General features: G+C 42.8%; 1 protein-coding gene across 2 annotated transcripts in view; it reads left to right on the top strand.

The window, feature by feature from the left end:
* LOC146805330 (betaine-homocysteine S-methyltransferase-like) overlaps positions 1-25,527 on the top strand; it is a 289,657-nt gene that overhangs the window by 63,192 nt on the left and 200,938 nt on the right. For both annotated transcript variants that reach the window (XM_085620496.1, XM_085620495.1), the window contains exon 3: positions 524-690. In XM_085620496.1, coding sequence (XP_085476622.1) covers positions 524-690 — 167 coding nt within the window. The remainder of the gene's footprint in view (positions 1-523; positions 691-25,527) is intronic.

Here is a 25,527-nt window from a genome sequence, read left to right on the forward strand (position 1 = left end):
GTAATTACTGGCTGGCAGAAGTCATACATTTAGCCTCCAGGAATATCAGGTAGTTATTTTGTGTCAGGCAAGTTACAATTGTGTCCGTGTATATTAGCAGGTATTGACATTTCATTACATTGAAGAAGGTGCTTTTTTATCTTAGGAGGTCTAGTGCTGAAAGGTTAAGGAGGAATAGGGTGGGAAGATTTCAGGACAATTCAAGGAATAAAGAGGAATGATGTTGAAGTCTTATGCCATAAGAACGTCCAAGGGACATTCCTAATATTACATACAGCTGAGGAAGATGGGTATCTCCGAAGGCACACTACAGGGAGTTAACTGTGGGTTCTGTATATGCAATAAATGAGGACAGGACACACTTTTGTGGACACATCAGATCTAAGATACTAGACAGTAACAAAGAGGAGCTGATTCTGGTGGGAAACTGAAAATGAACAGCAGGCCCCTACCGATGAAGAAAAGCCAGACTTCATTGGCATCAAGGAAAAGTATAATTTTTCAAAGTTTGCCTTCATTTTAGATTTCTGAGGAGTGGTGCAGATGTTATAACAACAGCCACTTACCAGGCAAGCATGGTCGGCTTTCAGAAATATCTAGGAATGTGTGCGGAAGATGCAACTGAACTTATGTGTTCAGGTGTTAAAATTGCAAAAGAAGCTGCAGACGAATTTTCATCTGAGACATCAGGTAAGATGTGCATAGTTATTACTTAATTTAATAATTTCCTAGAATGTTTAACACCCTCTCTTGAAATGTGTGCTTTACTGCAATAGGATGTTCAGTCATTTGGAATTTCTGATTCCCAGCATTAAAAAAACCCTCCCTTCTCAAGCTTCTAACCTTCTATTGACTTATTTCCTATTTCAAATCATTAATGGTGTTCATTGCTAAAACAGGTGTTCAGTTGCAGTTGTGGTTTCCACATTCCCTACCATCTTGGACATTTTGTGCCAGATTAGATGACTTGAACATTATATGCCTAACTTAAGAAATAAACCTTTGCTGCATTGGCAGGGCAGACCTGCTTGATCAGCCTTTCTGCTATTTTTCCTTTGACTGTATAACCTGTGTATGGTTTTGCCTTGCTTCCATTTTCTAGCCAACAGGGAGACTTAAAGACTGCAGAGACTCTGTACCCACAACTTTCCTCAGTTCATTCGCAGATTTATGCGGTGCAGATCCTGAGCTCCCTCAATGGGAGAGAGCAATATTTATGGAATACAGTAGCCAAACCACCTTTCAAGAAACATTGTATTGAGGTTTTGCATGATCCCAATACCATTTAATTATCAGATTAGTCAGATTCTGATCATGATTCTGATCAGGATCATTTCTCTGAATTAGAAGTGCTGTCTTTTTTTCTTTAAGAATTTTAGAAAGTGAAACACTGTACTAAGAGTTGAGTTTAAGTAATAAAACCTGGTCCTTCAAGTCTGTCTTTTTGTAGATTTCCTTCTTTTGCATATTCCTATACTGACCTTCACCCTGGTACAGTTGTTTTAGACAGTACTCTTGTTAATTGTAGGCGCCGACACTACCAGCATTATGAGGATAACGTGTTATTAGTCATTTCATATGTATCCGTGTGAGTCCATGAATGGGTAAATATGTGTTTGTTCAGGTGTGTGTGTAAGAGCTAGAGAGATTGGCAAATTTTGTGGTGCAATTAGATTTTTGCCGGGGGGAATTCAATGCTAATCTTAAAGGGCAGGACAGAGAGAATCACAGTTGTACATGTAATATGAAGTGACAGCAAGACACTCCTCATTTGAACAATCACCTTTGAGATCAATACGTCATTGACACTGCTGTGGTCTGTAATGGTACAGTATACAAACTGGATATCATGCATAGCACAATATAGTCACATAGCCTCAGCTCTTCCATCCAAATAGGACTCCAGCCGAGCTCCCCTGTAGTCTCTCCAGGCCCCCCATACCTTGTCCCATTGTATGGGGCAACCACGGCTCTGATATATCACCTCATCTGCCTTCTGACACCAGTCAAGGTCTGACTCCCAATCTAGAACAGTTGACGCGCCCCACCTCTTTAGATATTGTGTTTTTCGACCCCAGCTACCATTGCCAGCCATATCTTCGGGTGTCTGGGCCAGTTTTCTTTACCATCATTAGTAGCAACCATTTAGCATCAAGGGACACCTGGAAAGTCGTGACCCTGGAACATCACCCCCACCACCTGACGCCAAAACCCCAAAATCTCCTGACAGTCCCATAGGATATGAAAGAAGGTAGCCTCCTGTGCACAGACTCTAGTACATAATTGGGAATCAGCCTTCCCAATTTTATGCAGGAAAGTAAGTGAATAATACATCCTATGTAGGAACTCGGGTTGAACCAACCAAAACCTGGCTTGAATAGCTATTTTGTGTGGTCCCTCAAGAGCTTTCAATCAATCATCATCTTGAAGGTCACCCAAGTCATCAGTCCAGGTAAGTCTTTGGGGACCTAGTGCATCAAGGAAGTTGTTGACTAACTTCTGGTAAATAGTGGAGATTCCTTTCTCGAGTATAGGTTCAGTGCGCCAACAGTCTTCTAAAGGCGAATCGTCTGGCAAATCATCATCTTCAAAAACATGCACCCGTACTGCATGTCCCAGTTGAAGCTATTGATAGTGCTCAGTCTCTGCCATCTAATATTCCTGTCAGAGGACCTCAAACCCTGTCAGTGACCGATCCCTCCAAACATCACCCAGATGTTCAATGACTGTTGTCGCCCACTGAGAAAAACCCACCAGAGGGCCCACCTCACGTAGCAGGTCACTATGCCACAAAGGAGTTAGGGGCGTTAGGAAACCGAGGGCCTCTCTCCAGACCTGGACAACCGTTCCCATGTGTGATGGCAATCGCTTTTCCAGTCGTTTACAATAGAGGTTTACCTTGTGCCCCCTCTCCCCATCACTTTTCTGTGTACTAGGGAGGGCCAGTTCCTGTATATCAGAGAAAACCCATTCATTTACCACCAGTAGCTGTGATGTCCAGTAGTATTATTCAACATCCGGGATTGCGAGCCCTCCATCGTATATTGCTCTTTGTAGTTTGCCTAGAGCACTGCGTGGCACACAGCTGTTCCATAAGAACAGACGGAGTACTTGGTCTATTTTACGGAAGAACTCTGCTGGAGTCTACTAGGGTGTATTTTGTAACACCTATACAAAGAGTGGGAGGGTCATCATTTTATGGAGTGCGGCCCGGCCCATCAGAGACAGTGGCAAGGTGCGCCAATAAGCCACGTCATTGTGGAGTTGCTCCAGCTGGGGGGACAAGTTCTTCCGAACAAACATGTGGGCATCTCGGGTGGCGTAGATTCCAAGGTACAGAAAGCCTCCGGTCACCACTGGGGCCGTGCATTCCAGAGGGAGCCGTGGTCACAGCCCTATAGGGGGAAATGATGGATTTGGACCAGTTTATATGATAAACAGAGTAACTACTGAAGAGATCAAAGGCAATCAATATCCTGGCCACTGAGAAGTAGGGTCTCACAACTTACAGTGGGACATCATCAGCATATCATGAGATGTTTTCCTCCCATCCGCCAGTGGCTCTGATCCCCCACAACAGTGGGTCCTGTTGAATCCAGGCAACATGGGGCCCTTTGTTGGGCACCCTTGTTGGGCCCCCTTCCTCAACTTAAAACTATGGGACATTGTGCCATTGACCTGTTCCCTGACCATGGGGGCTCGATAAAGGAGTTTCACCCACCCACAGAATTTTGGACAACAGCCCAATCTGGCCAAGACGGCGAACAAATAAGGCCATTCAATACTGTCAAACGCCATTTTCCCACCCAGGGCCATTGACAGCACCTGTACTGTGCCCGGCAGGCAGGCTAGTCATGTGGAGCACTCCATAGAGTCTCCTCAAGTTAAGGCGGGTTCTGCAGTGCGGCATAAAGCCAGATTGATCCTGGTGTATAGCAGTAGTAATGAACCTACTTAAGCATGCTGCCACAGTCAACACACACCTTGGCCTACACATTTAATAAGGGTACGGGCCTGTAGAAACCGCAGTCGGCTGGGGGTTTACCTTTTATGTGTGACCACAATTGTGGACATACAATGGTCATCTGGCAGTCGGCCCTGGGTCATTGCCATCTGAAAAATAGCCAGCAAAGGCGGCAAACCCTTGAATAGCTCAATGCACAGGCCATTAGGCCCAACAGCCTTGCCAGACTGTAGGCTCCGAATGGCAGTTTGCAAGTTTGTTCTCCGTCAAGTCTGCTTCCAAGGCCTCCTCTGCGACAACTCGCAAGTGTGGGCAAAGAAATGTCCCGTAGTAACTCCTCTCAATCGGTTCCTGTACTAGTCCTCCAGGAGGTGTAGAGTTCCTTGGTGTAAGTTGCAAAAGTGTCAGCTATCACCTCGCCTGTAATCTGTAGAACTCTACCCCCTCCACCCCAGGACTCCCAACACCTATGAGCGGTCTCTATCTTTCCTTTCAAGCCAAGCAAGTAGTTTGGTGACCTTGTAGTCTACCTCGTACAACCAGCATTGCGTTGCCAGTGCATTGGAATGTGCTGTGTTATCCGCCAGGATTCTCTGGCCCTGTTGATGAAGACACAACTGGTGGCACTGATCCCCCCGTGCATAATGCATTGCTGCTCTAAAGGCCCCCACTTGGTTATGGTTAGTGAAAAGGTTATCGAGGTGGGAGAATGTGTGCCGGAGAAGTAAATACATGGATGCAAGTGTGGGTTATGTGCCCTCCACAGATCAGCCAGACCCATTGCCCTCGCAAAGGCCTGTAGTTTCCCCGCATCAGCCAGTACGGGTGCAGTACTCATTACGTCTACCTCTGGGTTCATGATTGTATTGAAATATCCCCCAAGTAGAAGGGTGCCTCTGTGTATCGCCAGAGCAGTGTTCTAATTCTCGGGAGGGTCGAGGCGTGGAGCCCAACGGTACATAGAGGGAACAAAAGTTTAAGGTAAGCCCCTCCCAGGTTCCTGAAATGGCCACATAACAACCCTGAGCATCGTGCAATGTGTGAAGTGGTATGCGTGATAAAAGCATATTCGATGTAAAAGTATGCGTTGTGATGGTAACGCGTTGTAACAACACCTGCGTTGTTAAAAATGCGTTGGGATGGTATGCGTGGTGTTGGAATACAGGGTAAGAACATATATTCTATATCTATCCATCTGTAGTATAGGTTTTTTGAGAAGTTTATGCAATTCACGCTCCTGTCGCACCGGACGCAAATTCCTTAGATGTTGGTGTATGGCTAACGCTGTTGCTTCTCCTTTAATGTTACGCAACATTATGGCAGATACTGTGGCAAAGTTGCCCATCAGTTTCATCTCCAAGGCCAGGGCAGGTGCTGCTCCGTGCTCATATGTACCTGTTTTAATACTTCGGGTAGATCCGTCAACGAAGGGGTACCATGTGTTCTGGTTTATACTGCAGCAAAGACTGTACCTCAAGTGCAAAATCCTCTACCAGGGGAGCCACCCCCATTGGCAAGCAAATTGTTAGTATTCTGTGCTTTTCCTGCTGGCTAGTATGAGAAAACACTGCTTCAAGCTGGTTTGATTATTGTGTGATCCAAAACGGAATTTCTTCCCTTTTGGTGGTAATTTTTCCCATTACCGCATTTAAAGTTTTAGGGCTAATGCCTGACGTAGCCAATTGTTATGCTACCTCTTGAACAGTCAGTGCAAGTGCGAGTGTTAATGTTCGCATCACGAATTGTGTAATACTTCTGTTTATTGTTTATTAGATTATTTTATAATCCCAGTAGCTGGCCTGCGATCAAACAATCATCACCAGGGTGTGGTGTGTAACTGGCTAAGACTGGCCATGTTGCCCCCTCTTTGCTGAGTGGGACCAGTCTCACATCTTGTATATTATGGAGGCCTTTAAACCAGTTAGTATGTTCTTGGTATTTCTATCTCCTCATAAAGAGTGTATTTCTCCGGTATTTTGCCTATTTCAAATTTCAAAACCCAGGAGTAAAGCAGATCTGTTATAAATGCATCGTGTGCCTCTACCACGAAGGTAACATCCCCACCATCTAGTGTGAGGCCATGTTGAAGTCGTTTTGAGTGACTGCACTTCTCTAAAATATTCTGTGCAATGTTGTGTAAGAAATGAATTACATAGAGTCGCCAACCCAATGGGAACACTATCCTTTAAAGCTTGAATTTACCAACAGCCAATACATAGGAAATACCTACTAAGCTGAGGAGGATATTCTCTACCACCACAGACTTCTCCGGTTTTAGAAGGTGTGTAGGGATTTCTAAGAAAGCACAATTGAACTACTCATGTGATCCATACAAAATGAGAAACCAACCAACGTTGGGCGCCATGTCATGTAGTTTCCACTAATCAGTACAAACTGTGCGTTTGTAGATGACATAAACTTAGGATGGTGCCAGACTGATTCCATGTGCCCCCGCTGGATATGTTGTCCCTTGGACTAGCTAGCTCACAGTGCCACCGTAAGCACCCTAATCTAGACAGGAAGTGAACAGTTCTGGTAACTACTAAACATGACAACTCTTTTCCCTCAGCAACCATGGTGACAGACCTGGAACTTTTCGGTCACTCAGTTGTGCTCTCTTTCACTCAGAGATCTATACAAAGAATACATGGAGGTATGTTTTTCAATATCTTTTGAACCATTAGTGATTCTTGTTTAGAAAATATGTGCTGCAATGATTAATAGACCGAAGCAGACAAAGGTTAGAATGAGTGTCAAAACAGTGAATAAAACAAAGAGTTCCACCATCTTGTTGAGACAGCTTATATATGCATACATATACAGTATTGTAACAATCTAGTGAACTTCTTTGATGCAAACCCTAACTTACGTGTCTAGGATGTAAATGTATGATCTGACAAGAAACCTCCTTCTGGATGATCTAACCCAGGGGTCTCCAACCTTTTCTTTTGTGAGAGCTACTTCTGCTCAAGGGAAGACTTGCAGAGCTACTAGCATATTTTATCTCTGTAATATAGTGACAAAACGTGTTCATATTACACTATGACCGCCATAAACAGGACTACCAATAGTGACCAATAAGCATTCCAGGCAAGGTGACCGATTGAAATGCCAGGAAAATGTTAATTCATATTAAAAGCCTCCACCGAGTTATGAATTAAAATTCAAATCTTTACATGCCTTGTGGCACCAAGGACATAACCATAGCAGTAAGTCTCCTCAACTCACACTCTACTGTCAATAGGCTATCAAATTTAATGTGTTTTAGAATTGCAATATTTTGTCTTTGTTAGCATATTAGTTATTAAAATGCACATATTTTCCCATCAAATACCACCTTTCTCTTTTTTGTCTTCAAAAAACTGTTTTCATAAAAAAAAAAAATACAAAGCGCCCAAACATAAATACATCATTTTCATTGAGCACTATCATGTAAAAATTCCTCACATGGACAAACTTCAAATACTCCGGTATTACAATCATAGACCATAAGTGGTCACCATAACACAAAGAATGCCTGTGTTATGCTAATATTAAAACCACAATTATCCCAAAGCTACCACTATGCTAAGGCTGGACGCCAGACCATCCAGGGTCCCCATTCTATAGCAGTCATGGGCATTATTATGCAAGAAGCTGTCACCATTCTGCCAGAGATGGCTAAAAGTATGCCGGTCATGCTCTTAATATGTGAATTGCGGTAGCCAGTATAGTCTAGCTCTACAAAAGGTGACCAAGGATGGCCATTATTATGCTATTGCCACTATTATGCAAGGCAAAGAGCTGGGATGCCGTTTGGTAGCCATGCGCTATATAAATGTGTATTAATTCATTCATGCACTGACACAATCGCACCAAAGATAAAACCCTTGACTTTAGATGTGGCTTCCGAGAAACAACACTGTTTATTCGGGAGGGGCACAATGTCAGACAGGCACACACATAAATAAATGCAGATAAGGCTCTTAATTTTCTCTACCCTGGATCCATGCCCTGCTCTTATCAGCCCCTGGGTTAATCATGCTTCCAACTAACACATTTTCACTCTGGTACTTGCAGTCACACAGTTTGATTGGCCAGCACTGGTAACTGCTGGCACTCTTCTTTGGTGGTGCATTGTTTGCACATGTGGTGCAACTGATAGACCAGTACATATAACATGGTTAATCTCGTTGTGACTTAGTTAGATTTAAAGTGGATACAGATGGTTATTTGGCAGACCCCATAAGCCAAGACAGTGCATGTTTGAGTGTTATCATAAGACCCTGTCATTGATTTGGCTGGTCGTCACTCTAACGATCTTGAAATGAGCATTGCTGCTTTGTTTAATGTGCACAGACTGCGATTGGCTTAGCTTCACCTCTGAGAGCTACTTTGAGGGTGCGGGTGAGCTACCAGTAGCTCCCGAGCTACTCGTTGGAGACCCCTGATCTAACCCCTTTGCCTGGTGGGTAAGAATATAGGACCCCATCTTGGTCACGGACTGGACACCCCTCAAGGAGATATCAGTCAGCTGCTTGGCAAAAGCTTCAGCATGCAGGGACCCCTCGAAGTCAACAGAAATGTCTCTTCTGATTGTATTCGGAAACAACAGTATATATATTAAAAAAAGGGAACCTTGCCTCGGGTCGTGATTGTGATCAGGCTGCCTATTGTTTGTATTCCACAGATAACTGTGTCATCATATGGACGTAATAACAAACACATTTGCATCATGCACATGAAGGCCTTGCACATAATGTTAATGCTGTGTGATTGCATTCTCACAAAGTTCTTCTGTGTCAGCAAGGTTGGTGTTTCTTAGAAACTAACCCAAGCGTCACAAATACAAATGTGTGTCAAAAGCCAAAGTGACAAAGTGAAGGCAACTTTAGGAAAGACCCATGTACATGTAAATTGGCACTATTTCCTACCAGGCCTAACTCGGGCACTTGACAAAACAGGGCTAGATTTGCACTCTAACACTGTGCCCCAGGGAAAAATTTGCCTGCCTCGCTGCATCGACACCTAATGGCCGGGAGGGCCAGGTGGACCCAGCGTCATGAGACAGGGGCTCCTTCATACGAGCCTCATGAGACTGTGAGACCTGCAATTTGTAGGACCACGAAAATAAACAAGAAAACAAAAGAAAAATACCAGAGATATCCCCCTAATGTGGGTCCCACAGTGAGTGATATACTGCCCCTTGTGCTGGCACACAGAAGTCCTGGGGCCAGAAGGACTGCTTTGGGGCACAACTTGGTTCAGAAGACCGGCAAGTGAAAACGTGTCCCAGTGAGCGAGCCCTGCAGAAAAAAATCCTGCCATCTGGGAGAAGTCTGTCGTGATGGGCACAGTGCCTTGGACTGCCCTTAATCAGAGCGCCTGCTGTCCCATGAGAGGGGATAGACTCCGCTCATCCTTCGGCTGCTTACCCACACAGAGGAACAGAGTTCGCCCATACCCTCGAGCATAGGCTGTGGAGTTTGCATTGTTGGGCCTGTGAGAGGGCTGCGTGGCTATGGACAGTGGAGCAGGACCACAGAGGGTGTAGTCTAGGCTGATGCCCTGTGCTGTGCCTGGGGGAGGTGAGGTGAGGTAGAAAAACCGGTCTTAGGATGCTTGTTTTCAGTCCAGGGAGGACCTGGCTTGACAGTTTGGGCTGGACTGTACCCATGAGGCACAGGGTCAAGACTGATTTGCATATGGCTGGGTTCAAACTGTAACGGCATGGTGAGCAAAAAAACGATGGATTTAGGCCCAGATCTCTGTACTGGGGTGAATGTATGACATTGTTCTACATTCTGTCCACCAACTGTTGTTTTTCATTTGTCACCCCGAGTGGGAAGGGTATGCCCAGACGTGGGTCCCGTGCTCTCCATGTCACTGGAATCAAGCTATCCTTGCTGAAGAGGGGTGAAACCCTGAAACCGGTCTTAGGATGCTTGTTTCCAGTCCTGGGAGGACCTGGCTACGCAGTTCCGGCTGGACTGTACCCATGAGGCACAGGGTCAAGACTGATTTGCATATGGCTGGGTTCAAACTGGAACGGCATGGTGAGCAAAAAAACAATGGATTTAGGCCCAGATCTCTGTACTGGGGTGAATGTATGACATTGTTCTGTATTCTGTCCATCAACTGTTGTTTTTGCATTTGTACAGCCCGTGAATCATTCCAGACCCACAGGGGAGTCAAAGACGTTCATAATGACAGCACAGAGCAGGGGCTGAAGTGACGTGTTTAGATGAAGGACCTACAGAGTTCCAAACAATGGCTGTACTTGTAACATAAAGTAATGGTGGGGGACAATTTCCTTTGCAGATATGTAGCTGGTCCTGTTGAACTCAGTGACGGGGACTGTTAATAAGATGTATATGTGAATGTATTCTTTTGGGGGTATTCGCTATATGTTTTATTGACTTCAACATTATTTACTTTCAATAGAGCAGGTTCAGTGATGTGTTGATTGCTGGTAGGAGGCCCGGGTGGACTGCGGTTTAACCTTGCCACGCTCATTAGATGCAAAGTTCACAGCTCAAAGTATTAGAAAAGTTGAGGCCTCTGCCTCTGAGGGGTGGTTGGACCGGTGGGACTGCAAAGGCGACACAGCCTTCTGGGGCTGCAAACATTTGGACTCACTGGGCTGTGGGAGTTATATGTTGTCACTGTTGGGTTTGTTCATATTGTATGTAGGAACTGGCTGTATTATGCTTGCATCATATACTCGGCATACTGGATGAATGTGAGGGGTTGGGGTGGAGAATAAGTGGTGCACTGTGGACAAGACAGGGTCTTTGGCTACAGCCTAGAAGTATTTGACGTGGAACGTGTGGGGACTGAGCCAACCCAAGAACGAACAGAGAGTTCACTCCTACCTCAGGCTCTATGGGGTAACAGTGAAATTCTTGTGGGAGACACATGCTTGGAGAGACTGCATCACACACCTGAGACAACAGGTTTTTGTGGCCTCTTATTCCAGTTCTACTAGGTGGGCCCTGATATGGGTGGCACCTGGAGTCCCCTTTGTGACCACAGGAGTTAAACTGGATTCACAGGGAAGATTTGTAATTGTCTCAGTAGCACTGCATGCCAGAGATATATGCTTGGTGAATGTGTATGCTCCCAATGTGGATGATGCAGACTTCTTTAGGTCTATAATGGGTGCGGCTGCAGGTCATATTGGCTCTGAGGTGCTTCTGGCTGGGGTCCTAAATTGTGTGCTGGATGGTAGGTTTGACCATCTCCCTCCAAGGATAGACAGCAAACCTGCAATGACGAGTGCTCTTATGGAGGTTATGACTGGTATGGGCCATCAGGATGTATGGAGGGTGAGATTCCCGAGGAACAGAGTGTACTCCTGCTTCGTACCCTCAACAGGGACACACAGTCATTTCGATTACTGTTTATTATCTGGTGCCCTGCCACAATGTGTGGAGGATGTCTCCAACTTAGCATGATACTTGTTGGACCATTCGCCTTTGTTAGTTTCTTTTAGGATGTCTAGGGAGTCCCAAAGAATACCCATGTGAAAGCTGTGGGCAGAGGCCTTGTCGGACCCAGTGTTCCCGAGTGCGGTGGCAGAGGTCCTAGAGCACTACTTCACTGAGAACTAGGGTAGTGCGACAACGAGAGCCGTGGAATGGGATGCCATGAAGGTGGTGTTGCGTGGAGAATGTCTGAAAGTATCCTACAGGGTGAAACAGCAACTTCCCGGTCCTTGGATGTGCTGGAAAAGAAACTTTGCGACCTGGAGGGCTGTGTGAGTGAGCAGCCTCAGAGACTGCCTGATTGGAAGGAATGTAAGCTGGAGTTACTGGAGACCGAGGGCCAGTTGGACACATTTGTTTGTACTAGTTACAGATGGCGACTCCACATGGAATTCGGAGCGCTCACCACACGCTATTGGCGAAACAGGGAGGGCTGCACTACCCAGTCCCTGGAGAATAACGGAAGGGGGGGGGGGAAACACAGGGAACAAGCAGCAGTCGGCACATCAGGGCGTTTGGAAACAATGTGGCAGTCCTTCTCACAGCCTCACAGGCCACACGTCCGCACAAGCAATGCATTCCAGTGGTGATTCCCCCTGGCAGCATCACAGTTCCTTCTGGCAAGGTGCAGTCTGTAGAGCCAGCAGTGGCTGGTTGCAAGTCCCACGCAGTGTCTCAAAATATGGGGTTATGGCTCCTGTACTTAAACTGCAATAGTCTTTGTTCTGGGGGCACTTCAAACGCTTCCAGGAATTTACTCCCAAACACTGGCTCCAGACACACTAGAAGGGCGGAGACAGCATTGTGAAAGTCAGGCACAGCCCTATTGGTAGACAGATGAACAATGAACGGAAACCATTGTGGGAATTTACAGAATCTTTCAATTACGAAGTGTTGTATTGACCCTGCTAGTAGGTTTTAATTCTTGAAATGTTTAACTATTGACTATCCTTCTTTTAAATGTTTGCATTTTTATTGTAATCGATTGATTAATACAATAAAGTATTTTACTACTACCACACTTGACCGGGTATATTCACCTGCACAACTGGTTCCACTATTTTACCTTCTGAACTGGAATATAGGATCAGAAGTAAACTTCAGCATTGTGCTGGAATATCTGTGGAGTAGTAAGGATTAGAGTCTTTATTCAAGTACTTTCAGACTCTGAGTAGATCGTCACAGTCATCAGGGTACATCCCAAAACTTGACCTGAAGAGGTTAGACTTCTCTGGCTTTCTGGGCTCAAGCAAGGCAGATGCAGGTTCCTGGGGTCTACCGGTAATGTGAAACTGTTGTGGCTAGAAGAAGCAGTATAACTTCTCATTCTCTGGATACTCCGGTTAATCCTCGGATCATTACAGGCAACTGAGCTGTGAGATTATGTTTTGAACTCTCACTCTGCAACAACCTCCATGGAGGCTCAAATTAAGTCTTCTGAGTTTTGCTCTTTATCTCTTTTCTCAGGAGCCTACTGTAACTTCTGTGAGCAGGGCAATCTCACCCTTCGTGAGAGGCTATCGTTTTTTTGTTATGCCAACAACCAGTGGTGTAACAAAATCCCCCGCAGCCCCTGCAGAGCAGGGGACCCCGAGCTCCGAGGGCCTCTTCCGGCACTGGCGACCCCTGGCCTGAGAGCTTCGTTCTGGGCCCAGAGCATGGGGGGCCCCTGCATGTACTTTGCAGGGGGGGGGCCCTCAAATTTTGTTACGCCACTACCAGCAGCGTCTCCTCTTGTTCAAGATCAGTACTAATTCCCTGGCCACAGATACCAGTGTTTATCCACCCTTCAGGCCACACATGGGAAGAGTCTTTCACAAGGAATAGTATCTCAGATCTTTGACTATTTTTCTTTTGGTTTTATCAAGACAGACAGGTGAGGTTAAATTGATTTGATTCAGTGAAGGTGGAATTACATTCAGTCACGTTTCCCATGTTGCTAGCCCACACATAGGGAAGGGTGGATTTCAATATATTGGAGGAAAATCTTGTTGATCAATGACAGTATGTTTATTCTCCCTAGCCCACCAGACAACCAATTTCAAGTAATGTTTGACCCAGATACAAAGCATGTGGACGTTGTCACACCCACAGAGGATGAGGATGATTTTCAGGTAAAAAGCCATCTTGTGCAGAAAGGCAGATCCACCTACAATCATCATGCATATAGTGTCTAAATTACTCAGATGTTAAATCCAATATCACTCTCTTTCTTTTCATCTTCTCCAGCCCGCAGATATGGCATTGAAGAGCACTGGTGAGAAAAAAGGCTTCTAACCCTGCTCTTGCAACCAGCTGCCATCAACAACCAGCCACTCAATAACCTTGATGAGTGGCTTGTGACCAGCCTTACCTGTAAGTGAGGGTACATGTTTGTTGCACCCCTTAACCTGCAGAGCCCAAGCACTGCCAAAGCAGATTTCTAAATCCTCTTTGGATAAAAAATAAGGCAAACCATTACAAAAATCTGGAAGCCTGTCGCCAGCGAAGTGAATTTCAGGAGGGTTGTGCATACCAGAGATCTGCCCAGGATCCCCTCCCATTTAGTCTGCTTGTCGTAAAAAATCTGATGTAAAACAGACATTTCCCTGGATTCACTCCAAATGGTATACTCGCAAATGTACCCATTAAGTCCTTGTCATAGATGGCCTTTTTCTTAACATATCCACTACCTATCGAGTCATCTGCTATTTTTTATGAATTTTGCTTGAAGAACTATTTTTAAGATCCATAACAAAGCCTGATTTGCATTTTTGTTTTTTATATTGCTCTTTATTGTTTATTGCTTGATTTTACCATGTAAGCAACCTAGATGGCAAGAAACAAAACTGGAGGACCACATCGCACAGATATGATAAAACAGTTACACAAAATTATAAAATATTGTCAGAAAAACAAGTAAGGGACATAATGGGGGGGTGGGGGAGCAATACAGCCGTTGACAAAGCCCACTCGAGAGCATTGACTATCGCCCCCCACCTGCACCACAGCAGAACATAAACGAAAGCTAGGAGTAACAGTATTTGCTCTTTTTATCAAGTTTGTGGTCCTCTATTTGTGGCGTGCAACCATCTGCTATGAATAGACATAGAAAAGCAATCTCCATGTTGGCTTTGTCATCAACCTTGGTCTGATCTAGGGGAAAGTGCTTGCAGGATGGATCTCACCCTACTGGAATCTTAAAAATCTAATTACATCATCATCTGCCTGAGACCATTTCCTAAATTGGATTTTTCAAGTCTGTATGGGTGGTAGCAAACATGATTTCCAATGTTCAGCATTTATGTGCTTTGACAGTATAAGTAGCAAGTCAATAAATGTGTGCAAATTAGCTTCCAGTAGCTTCAGTTAGGGAAAAGGTAACTTTCTAAAAGTCCCTTTCCCGAATTAGGTGTTTAAAACAAAATATATATTCTCCATTGAATTGGCTGCTTAATAATTATTAAAACCAGTGGATGAACTATTTCTCTAGCTGGTCCAAAACACAAGATAGCAGAATTAGTATTCTAATCTGTACTCTAGTTTTCCCTCTAGGAGAGGCAGAGCCACCCACTGTCAAAATAGCTTTTAGGGATTTGTAACATTAAATTTCTACAGGTCCCATACTCCCTTCCCTATCCCGTGGCCTACAACACTTACATATGCTGAATTTTTAATGTTTAAAAGGGAGGTTTTTCCCAGTCAAAGAGGATTATTTTCAAGGGTGGGACTGCTGGTTTAAAGTGCTGCAGTCACGCAACACTTGTAGGCCTTTCGCCATATATTCTCTCTCACTCTAGTGATGGCTCATTAAGGGCTGCAGTCCACTGTTGACATTTAACCATCTATGCTTAGATGTAGTTTCTACACCATATACCATGGCCTTATTGGAGAGTTCGATATTGCAATAGGGGATTAGACTGTCTTTCATGTTTTAGGCATCTTATTACATACTATGGGCACTGGACAGCAGTTCCCCAGTGCGCCGAGACTTAAAAAAAAAACGACAACATTTTACATAACATGGGATGATCACACAAAAAGGGGTATTTTCTCACAATTATGATCTCAATGGAAAGGGTGGCTTCAGTGCACTAGAGGAGGATGCCCAGAACGATGCCCAGATGCCACCACCGCCTCGGGGAGCTGAACACCTTATTTAGAGTAAGCCTAGTCCAATTTAATTATCTACACAGAATTTACAATACCACCTAACAGCTTTTGAAGATGGTCAGGTCTCCTACCCAAGTACACTTGATGTTATGTGAAGATTGGAGACTTCTATAGTTTGTGGAAGTGTCAAAAAAATCAAGAATACAGTTTAACAACATTGTTTATGTCCTGAACCAGGTAAAAAATTGCATTGTTCTGTTGCTAAAGCAGCTCCTCCTTGGACCTATGGAAGACTGAGGGCCCCAGGTGGAGCATATTATGGTCGGATTGGGGACACTTCTTGCAAATAGGGACATCGCTAAATACTGGCAGAGGAGGCACTGTCAAAGAAGAAATGGTTGAGAGCCTTGGACATATGTTCTTGGATAAAGGAACTAGGGGCTAGATGTACAAAGGTTCCGAATGGCAATTACCAAATTGTGTTAATTTTTTATGAATCTCAATTAGGAAATCGATAATCAGAATGTATGTATGTTGTACCAGAAAAAATATCGACTCGCTAACGAGTGGCTTCAAAATTGAGCATGCAGTCGCAAACGTGTAAAATGACTTCCTTGTTCGGGGTAATGACCCCTAACCAGGAAGTGTTGCTCATTCCAAGACTGGAAAGCAGCCAAAGTAGAGGTGATGAACTGCTGTATTTGGAAATTGTGACAGGGACCTCCAAGGATCAACTACCAACACCAGTAATGGCCAACCAAGATCTAGAGAAGGAGATGGGGAAGAAAGAGAAAAATGAAGTTTTCTGAAAAAGAATTGGAAATACAGAGGGGTGCTGCAATAATCATGACCTCCTATTTGGGTGGTCATCTATGACTTTGCCAGTAGTGCAGAAGCGCAAAATCTGGCAGGAGATGCAGCAGAAAAGAAATGTTGTATGTATGGCACACCTCTCCATAAAAGAGATACGGAAGAGGTGGTATGACCTCAGGTCCTTCACTAAAGAGAAGGTAACAGCGTGCCTGAGTGAGTCCCGGGCAACAGGAGTTGGCCCCTCTACTGTACCCCCACCCACTACACTGAAGGCAATGAGGGAGCCAACCTTGGAGCCAAAGGCGGTTTTTGGCTTTGGCAATATTGACACATCAGCACCTGCAACATCCCAAACTAATAGCCTTTTTATGATAGCGATTGGACCGCCACTAACAGGATGTTGGTGGTGGCCTGACTGCCGACAGCCCTTCGGTCCGACCGCCGTATTACAATCCCGGCAGTCAGACCCACAGCGGTCAGTGGGGAGACAGACCGCCGCCTCTGCCAGGATCAGTAAGCGTGATGGGGTGGCTGTCAGAATTGTATTCCCAAATGGCGTTTGTGCTGAGGCAGGAAATGCCGTCGGAATAACGATATCCCTTTCCGACAGCCTTTTTGTGTCGGGAAGAACACATGAAAAGTCTGTTGGAAATTGAATTTGGGTCCCCCAAACAGAGCACCCACCCTTCGTGGGCCACTGTAAAGTGACCTTGGGGACACATGCAGTGCTCCCATCCACCTCAATGCACTGTGTGCGATGCATGACATGGTGCATTGCACAAGGTCCATGGACATGCAGGAGGCGTTCCTTATCACGGCGACTTGTGCTGTGGACCTTTTTTTTTGTCCCCAACACACGGTGCAGTGATAAGGAGCACTTTCCGACAGCCAGCACGCCAGTCACATCGTAAGGCATGAGTCGGACTGCCGCCTGCTTTTTGGGCGGTCTCCTGACAACTGCTGTAGTGAGCGATGGTTAGACCGCCTGGCATCATAATGATGCCCTAAGTGTACATTGTTTGTAATGTTAACATTTGTTACCTTGTAATGGTCTTCTATATCCATGAGTAATGTAACCTAATACAGATATATTAGTAGAGGATTTTTCCTTAGCAAAAGCACTAATGATAGTGTATTATGGAACATGTAGTCAAGACGTAACTCACTGTCCTCAGACATTTATTCAAGATATGATAATAACTAAAGAGAAATATGTTCCCCATGTAACAACATTAACTGTACGTCCATTATTTAAACAGATGCGCCTGAGGAAGACAATGATGGTATAAATGTTGAGGGAGAAGAACAGTCACAAATGGTGGTGGACGATCCAATCTTATTGGTGAGTCAACCACTACACCTCATGGCCACTCTAGCTCTGCGTATTTCTCCCCACAACCATCATCCGTGGTTGAGGATGATGTCACACAGCCACCTACTCCAATCCTGCAGCCAGTTGTCAGGCCACGACAGCAGTGTCTTAGTGCTTGCTGGTCGGCGTTGTGTTACATCTCATGGCAACCAACCTTTTACATCTTGTGCAGATAATCTACTGTGGTTTTGTGGGCTTAAGGCTTCCATGCTACAAGTTCAGAATCTGTAGCCCACAAATGAAAATTGTAAGCAAAAAAAATTAAAGAACATGCAGTAAACAATTTCTGTGGGATCGAATACTGTGGCAAAGCAACTGACAGATAATTAGTCTTGGATGAACACTAAAATGGACAATTTAACAAGTGCCCTTGAGAAGTTATGTCAACAGATGGCAGAGGGCAATGCCTATCAAAGGTGCAGAGAGAGGAGCAGTGCAGCACATGTGGATGCCTTAACAAGGTCTATTGAAAGGTTAGCACATTCCACCTCAAATTTATCAAGGTGGACTGTAATGCTACAAATGGAAATGAAGCACTTCTGTGGGGATGTATCGAGGGGCTTAGGGCAGATTACCACTGTTGTGTATGCTATACAAGCTGCCCAAATTGCAAGTGGGGGAGGTGCAGAACCTCCTTATAGGATAAGTCCAGCATCAGCAGCATCTCTGCCACAGATGCATGTGTGCTGCGACGCAGTAGCAGCCATACTCATGCACCTCAACATGGTGGCGCATCTCATTCTGGACGCAGTCACAAGAAGCACTGAAAGGCACAAAACAACCTACATTGCTGTACTTTTCTCATGTTGGTGCTAAAACCTATTTTCATATTGACATTATATTACATTTGCACATAACTGTTACAGATTGTTTCTGAACAGTTGCGAAACACCTGACAATAAAGGTATCTTTACTTTGGAACATCAAAAAATGTCATACCATTTTTTAAATCTTGTACATTCAGATATGACCTACCTTGAGAAGTAATGTATGGCAATGTGATGCCTGCACCTTCTCCCCTCCACTCTTCTATTCTCATTTGTAGGCTCCTGAACAGCTGGCCTAGGATGTTCATCCTCTGATTTCGACTTCAAAACAGCCATATGTAGGCCTCTTTAGGTGGCAGTATTGTGTAGGATGGCACAGGTTTCTACTGTCTTACATGCAATTTCTAGTTCATATTCTAAGAAACCCCCATTCTTATGTAGGCATCAAAGACAAGCTTTCCGTAGGTTAAATGTTTGCTCAGCCACAGTCCTGTTGCAATGATGTGCATTGTTGTGTTGCCTTTTATTTTGCGAGGTGGGGGAAAAGTATGGTGTCGGAATCTAAGGACATGGTACCTATCCACTATCTCTTGAAACATATACACTAGTGTGGGCCTATATAAATTTTGCAATGGTTGCCAAAAACATACCTGTATTAACATTTCATTTCATTACCTAATAAATATTCATCCTCAGACTCCCCTCTTTCTATCCCTCTGTATATTTCACTGTGCCTATACATGAAGGAGGCATCGGTGCTTTCTGGATATTGTGACACAGTATCTGTTATTTTGTGGTGGGCATTGTATACCACTTGAATATTGAGGGAATGTGTGTTTTTCCTGATCCTAAAAAGATATTCAAGATGAGATGGAGGAAAAATAGGCATATGTGTCCCATATATACACCCCGTTATATGGGGAAATTAAGCAATCCTTTAAAATGTATAATTTAGTACTTTGGATTTCCGGAACATTCCAGGGTAGGTATATGTAGCGGCGGGTATAGAGAAGCATGACATCTAGGAATGCATGGAAAAAACGTGAAAGCACACTTTGAGGCACCCCACCTGCAACAGCAATCACACTCTGGTAACTTCCAGAGGCCAACAGGTGTAACGAGCACACCACCAGAACATGAGTGTGGATTGAATTGATGCGCAGAGTACTACTTTCTAGATGTGGCTTTAAAAGGGCAATAGTCTCCAATATGACATTGGTACTTAGCCTGCATTTGTCAAATATGTCTTCCTCTGTTGTTGAAAAATGGTCAGCCTAACTTTAAAAATTCTCTGTTGTCTCTTCTTCTTTTTCTGCTGAGCAGCCAGTATTTGCATCCTCCATGCAATCGTATACAAAGCAGCCATTGTGGAAACCCCTAATGCATTCTGTGCCAGCTTTTATATTTTGCACATAGTTACCACCTAGTTTGAAATAGTGATAAATTGCATGTGCAAATGGACCTTTTTGAAACTAGTCGCTAATTGCGACAGCCTCCAATATACAGTTTGCGAGTCGAAACTCGGGATTCTATAATTTCGATGAGCTATTTTGGTTCGCAGAAATGACTGAATCACAAAACTGATGCGTCGCTAAAATTTAATTCCAAATGGCTTTCACACATTGCATAATGCCACTTTTTTAGTCGCAATCCATTTTGCATCTCATTTGTGACTCGCTATTTCTTTGTACAGAAGCACAAGAGGTTCTGTGGGCAGGAAGTGCAGTGTTGGAGTACTTTCCTCATTGATACAGTGCAATCTACTCAAACATGCAATGTAAATGACAGTCTAGTCCAGTGGTAGAAGCACCAAGAAATAATACATCTCTGGCCTACTGTACTAAAATGATGGAATGTAAGTCATGTATAATCTACTTCTCATTAGAATCTGTAAAAATAATTCTTCAAGAATGAGACAATTTCCAATAGCCACATAGGATTAAATCTTTTGGCTACATTTCATTCTGTCCTAAAATAATCTACTTGATGCATTCTGAGGAAAATCCTGTACTTGGAATAAAGTATACGCACATAGGAATGCCAGACTTCTTAACTTCTAATTAAGGCGATTTATACCAAGTTTAAACAAGAAGTACACTGACTATATTTCATGGAACGATGCCTACTCAAACTGTAACCTTTTTTAAAGCAGCACAGGCTTTTTAACGGACAGAGGTTGTTTTTTAATGAAAATACAAATCCCATTTGGGAGTGCAAATGCAGGAATGACTTCGGTCTGCTCTCCGTTACCTCCATTCCTACGTTAGCAGCCATTTACAGGGGGTCGCAAAATGCGACTCGCCAACTTCTATTTTGTTTCGAAAGCTTTATTAAAACAAGTAAAGAGAACATGGTACAAAGTTATAATAAACGGCATAAAAAACGCATCCAGAGAACATAATTGGAAAACAAGTGCTAAAAAACCTAATAAATCATACATTGTCAGAATTAAAAGTCAATATTAAGATTGAAATAAAATCAGAGAGTACCATAATAAATTTAGCATTTTTGGTTTTGAATTTTAAAGATTAGAGAAGGGGTGAAAGAAAGAAAGTAGGAAAGAAAGGGGGAAAAGAAGAGAAGAAAAGAAAGAGAAATAAAAAAGGAAAGGAGATAAAAGATAAGAGGTGTCAGCAATCCTATCATATAATCTAATAAAACTTTCCAAAAACAAATATAACAAAATCACAAATGGCAATATACAATCTATAAAAGATGAACATTATAAAAAAGGAGTAAGTGCAGCACTCACGGTGGCTGAAAAACAAAGTTACTATCAATGGCATGCAATGCAGAGGAAGAAATATAAATATATGAGAGGAGACCAGAAGGCTTCTTTACGAATAAGCTGCTGTGAGGAGGTAACATAAGCTCTATCAAGCCTGTGATGGTGACATAAAAGATTCCACCAAGCAGCAAAGGAAACATTGGAGGCATCCTTCCAATTAGAAGTTATAACCTGAAAGGCAATAGCAATGGACAAATCTACAAATGAGCCAACAAATGGAATTACTACTCAAAAATATGGAGTGAATATCGAAGGGAAAATCAGTGGTGCAAGTAGAGGCAATTGACTAGCATACCTTTGCCCAAAAAGTAGTAATATTGGGGCAGAGAAAAGAGGAAAGGAAAGGAATGCCAGGGGTATTCTTATAGGACCAACAATTAGGAGATAGGTCAGAACTGATCTTGGAAATAGCTAATGGGGTTAAAAATAATCTCTGATAAAAATAATAGAGAGTTTGAGTGGTACTGGCATTGCATGAAGTATGGTGTATCCGAGCTCAAATAGAGCTCCATGTGTGTATAGAAAGAGTATATTGTAAGTCTGTTTCCCATAGAAGTTCAACTGTGCTTTTGGGACGAGTGGGAAGAGAAAAATAGAGATATTTATATATATGAGAAGCCCGGACAGAAGGGGAAGTAGGTAAAGCTTGTGTAAAGGAGTCAGATGAAGAGAAGGAAGTCAGGGAGAGAATAGAAAGCTGCTGAGCTAAAATCAATCTCAAAGAGTCAAACTTAGAGAGAGACGTAACAGGTAAATTATATTTAGATTGGATTTCCTGGAAAGATAAAAGCTGTTTATTATGCATTAAGTGTTTAACCTGTAAAATCCCTTTGATAATCCAATCTTTCCAGAAGATAGTACGATTACAAATTTTAATGGATTTATTATGCCAAATAGAGGAATCTAGAAATAGCTGAAGAGGTGAACGCGATTTAGAAAGAATCGGATAAAGAGTACATATAAGATATGGGATAGTGGGGGATTTGAACGAACGAAGAAGGGTGAACAAAGTTGGCTAACAAGGAAAAAGGGAATGGATGTATTACAGATTCCTCCAGTCTATACCATAAGGGTATGGGAGGGTCATTTGATGAAGAAAGATACAGCAAAACTTGACGAATTAAAACGGAGGAGTTATATTGGTGGGAATTGGGAAAATTAACCCCACCCCTATCTGTAGGGGCAGACAGAGAGATGTGAGCTTTCTGGTTATCCCAGAGAAATTTACTCCAGATACTATTAAGACTCATACATCTTTTTTACGGAGGTCGTATCTGTAACATGGAAAGGTAGAAATTGATTACTGGAAGCATCATCATCTTGGAAGGGTCCAACCTGCCCCACCAAGACAGAAATAAAGGAGACCATCTCTCTGCCATGTCAGAAATGTTTGATAAAACAGCTTCCAGATTGAGTTGAACTGTCTTGGCAATTAAAGAAGAATATTGTATCCCTAAACAGGTAGTGCGATTAGTATTCCATTTGAAGTCTGTCCCTTCAAACATACTTCTAAGACAGTGTTTATTTAGGGGAAGAATTTCGGATTTAGAAAAGTTTAACTTCTATCCGGACAGGGCAGCATAAGGAGATAAGAGATCAATGAAAGCGGGTAAAGCGGTAGAGGGATCAGACATATATAACAAAACATCATCGGCATAAGCCGTGAACTTGACTTCAAGAGACTCATGAGTAAAACCCCGAAAAGCAGAAGAGTTCCTTAGGGCAATATTAATCTGATGGCAGTGGTAGCTACAAGAACAGTCAGCACCTCTGTTACCGTTTTGCATACGTTTTATCTAACTTGTCTTATGGCATGCTCAATGTTAAACACTGTGCCATCCACAATGTCCCCCTGTGCAGAAGCAAAGCCTCTAAGCACATACAATCTGAAACATTAAACAACAGAGCAAAGCATCAGTATAAGTAATCTCTGACCAACTCGGGTCAGGCTTGTATTTTACTTTCCCATGTACAACATAACATACTTCAATCCAAATAACAAGAACTAGGCAGCATATATTTGTTTGTGCAAGTTGACACGTTGTTGCAGAAACTCCACAGCCGACACGTGTTTTGTCCTAAGAACGACTTTCTCAAGGCGTAATATGGTAAATCCGTAAATACAGTCAAACGTAGTCTCAGTAGTAACGGAACATTTCTCTTTGTAACGAATAAGTAAAAATCTTTAAAGGTGTTTTACGGTCGGGAAATCCATGTTGGCACTCGTTAAAATTCTCCCTTTGATTAGTAACTATTGAAAGTCGTAGCTAAAAAAAAATTGATAACTGTGACAGTAATCCATAAAAATTGTCCGTAATCCTAATCAGTTTCGACAAAGTCTTCATCCAAAGTTCCTTAGTATGGAACATCAATCAATTCCCCCATATCCGTACTGTGTGCCAGACTGGTCCTGACATGTTCCTGGACGGTGCCTTTTTCTTTTTCTTTGGATTGGAGTATGTTATGTTGTACTTGAGAAATTAAAATACAAGCCTGACCTGAGTTGGTCAGAGATTACTTATACTTATACTGGTGCTGTTCTCTGTTGTTTAATGTTCGAGTTCCTAAGGGTATGAAGAAAAGGCTCAAGAGACAGAATAAAAAGCAAAGGAGACAGCGGGTAACCTTGACGAGTGCCTCGTTGGAGAGTAAAATAAGGGGACTGACAACCGTTAACGAAGACGGAAGTAGTAGGGGAGAAGTGACTCGCCAACGTAATATTCATTAGGCAGGTCATTTGCGATCCCTTGCTAATGTATAATTTGCCATGTAACTTATTAGTACATAGATCGTATCACAAATTGCATTCTCATTCACAAACCAACCAGTGTGCAAATTGCTAATTCCTGTTTTACGAACGGAAATAGTATTTCAAGCGTACATCTTCAATTAAAAGCAGTATCGTGTTTCCATTTTGTGACGGAAAATTTATCTCTGAGTGGTGGGGTTAGGCAACTTGTCTGCGAAGACTTGCCCTACATAAAGCTTTGTATTTATCATGATTCATGTATCAATATATTGTTTGCACGACACTTGTTTTCAAGCTGCGATTGTGAGGTTCGAGTTTCTTAATCTGTTATATTTGCTCAGTTGTGGTGTTATTTCGACAGACATCAATTTCATCACTAGTTTGAGCCCAAGATCCTGTATCGTTATACTGTGTTACCTGGGTACCTCTCAGTCTGCATGTTGCTTTTTGGACATTCGTTGGGGCAGGCATCTGGTTTGTTCTAATACAGTTTATTTGCCAGTTGCAGTTGAAGTGTGCATTTTTCAATTTTCAACCCTATTTATCTAAATGTGTCTTTTACGTTCGATTGTAGGTTGCCATATTTAAGTATGGTATCTGCAATTATTATGTTCAACGTATGACTACACTTCAGTAATAGAAATAATAGTAGGTAGCTCTAGTTTTAGTTTCATAAACAATAAAAACAACTTATTTCACATTTTGTGAACACCAATTTAATTATTGTGGCCAAACTAAACCTTTCAATTTATCGCAAGCAAGTCCGATTGGCTTTGTCAATGCATGCTATAAAAGGCCATAGTAAAAGTCATTATCCCTATAAATGTCTTTCTTTCGCAACATATTGCATTCACACTTCACAACTGGCGTAAGAATCCTTTAGATGCACACCTTTTAACACTAAATAGCCCTAAAATTATGTCTTCAATTTTTGGCCTTTCTATGAAAAATGGTTTAAAGCCTTTTAGGGAAGAGATTAAGTGACCCCTTCAAAGTTAAGAAATACATTTTGCTTACAAGCATATTGTTTACTCTTCCAAGTGTATTACGTTTTAACTACCTCTGCCTATTCATGTATATAATCTCCTAATCAATTGACCAACTATTCCTTAACTAATTATATACGTGTGTTTTTTTTAATTGTGATGTCTAGAAAATTAAAGAAGGGTTCCAATTTACATATGCCAAACATTAGCTGTTGCATTTTCCAAAAATATATTTTGCACGAGTTGTCTGGAGCTAAAAAACACAAGTGTTAATCCAAAGCTACAAAGCAATGGTTAAATGAAATCCACAAGGTTCATATCAATGTCTTATGAAAATTGCAGGCGTAAATTGTGTATGTTTGTTCCCATCAAAATGTCACTGATGTGATAAAGTGTACATTTACTAATAATAAAATAAACGTCTTAACCTTTTAAGGGGGCGTGAGTGGTAGTTAAAGACCTGAGAAGGTTCATTACTAAATTGTTCTCAAGTGTTTCTTTCTTGCTGAGAGTATACAATCATATAGTGA

This window comes from Triturus cristatus, chromosome 8 (genome assembly GCF_964204655.1).
Source record: "Triturus cristatus chromosome 8, aTriCri1.1, whole genome shotgun sequence".
NCBI lineage: Eukaryota > Metazoa > Chordata > Amphibia > Caudata > Salamandridae > Triturus > Triturus cristatus.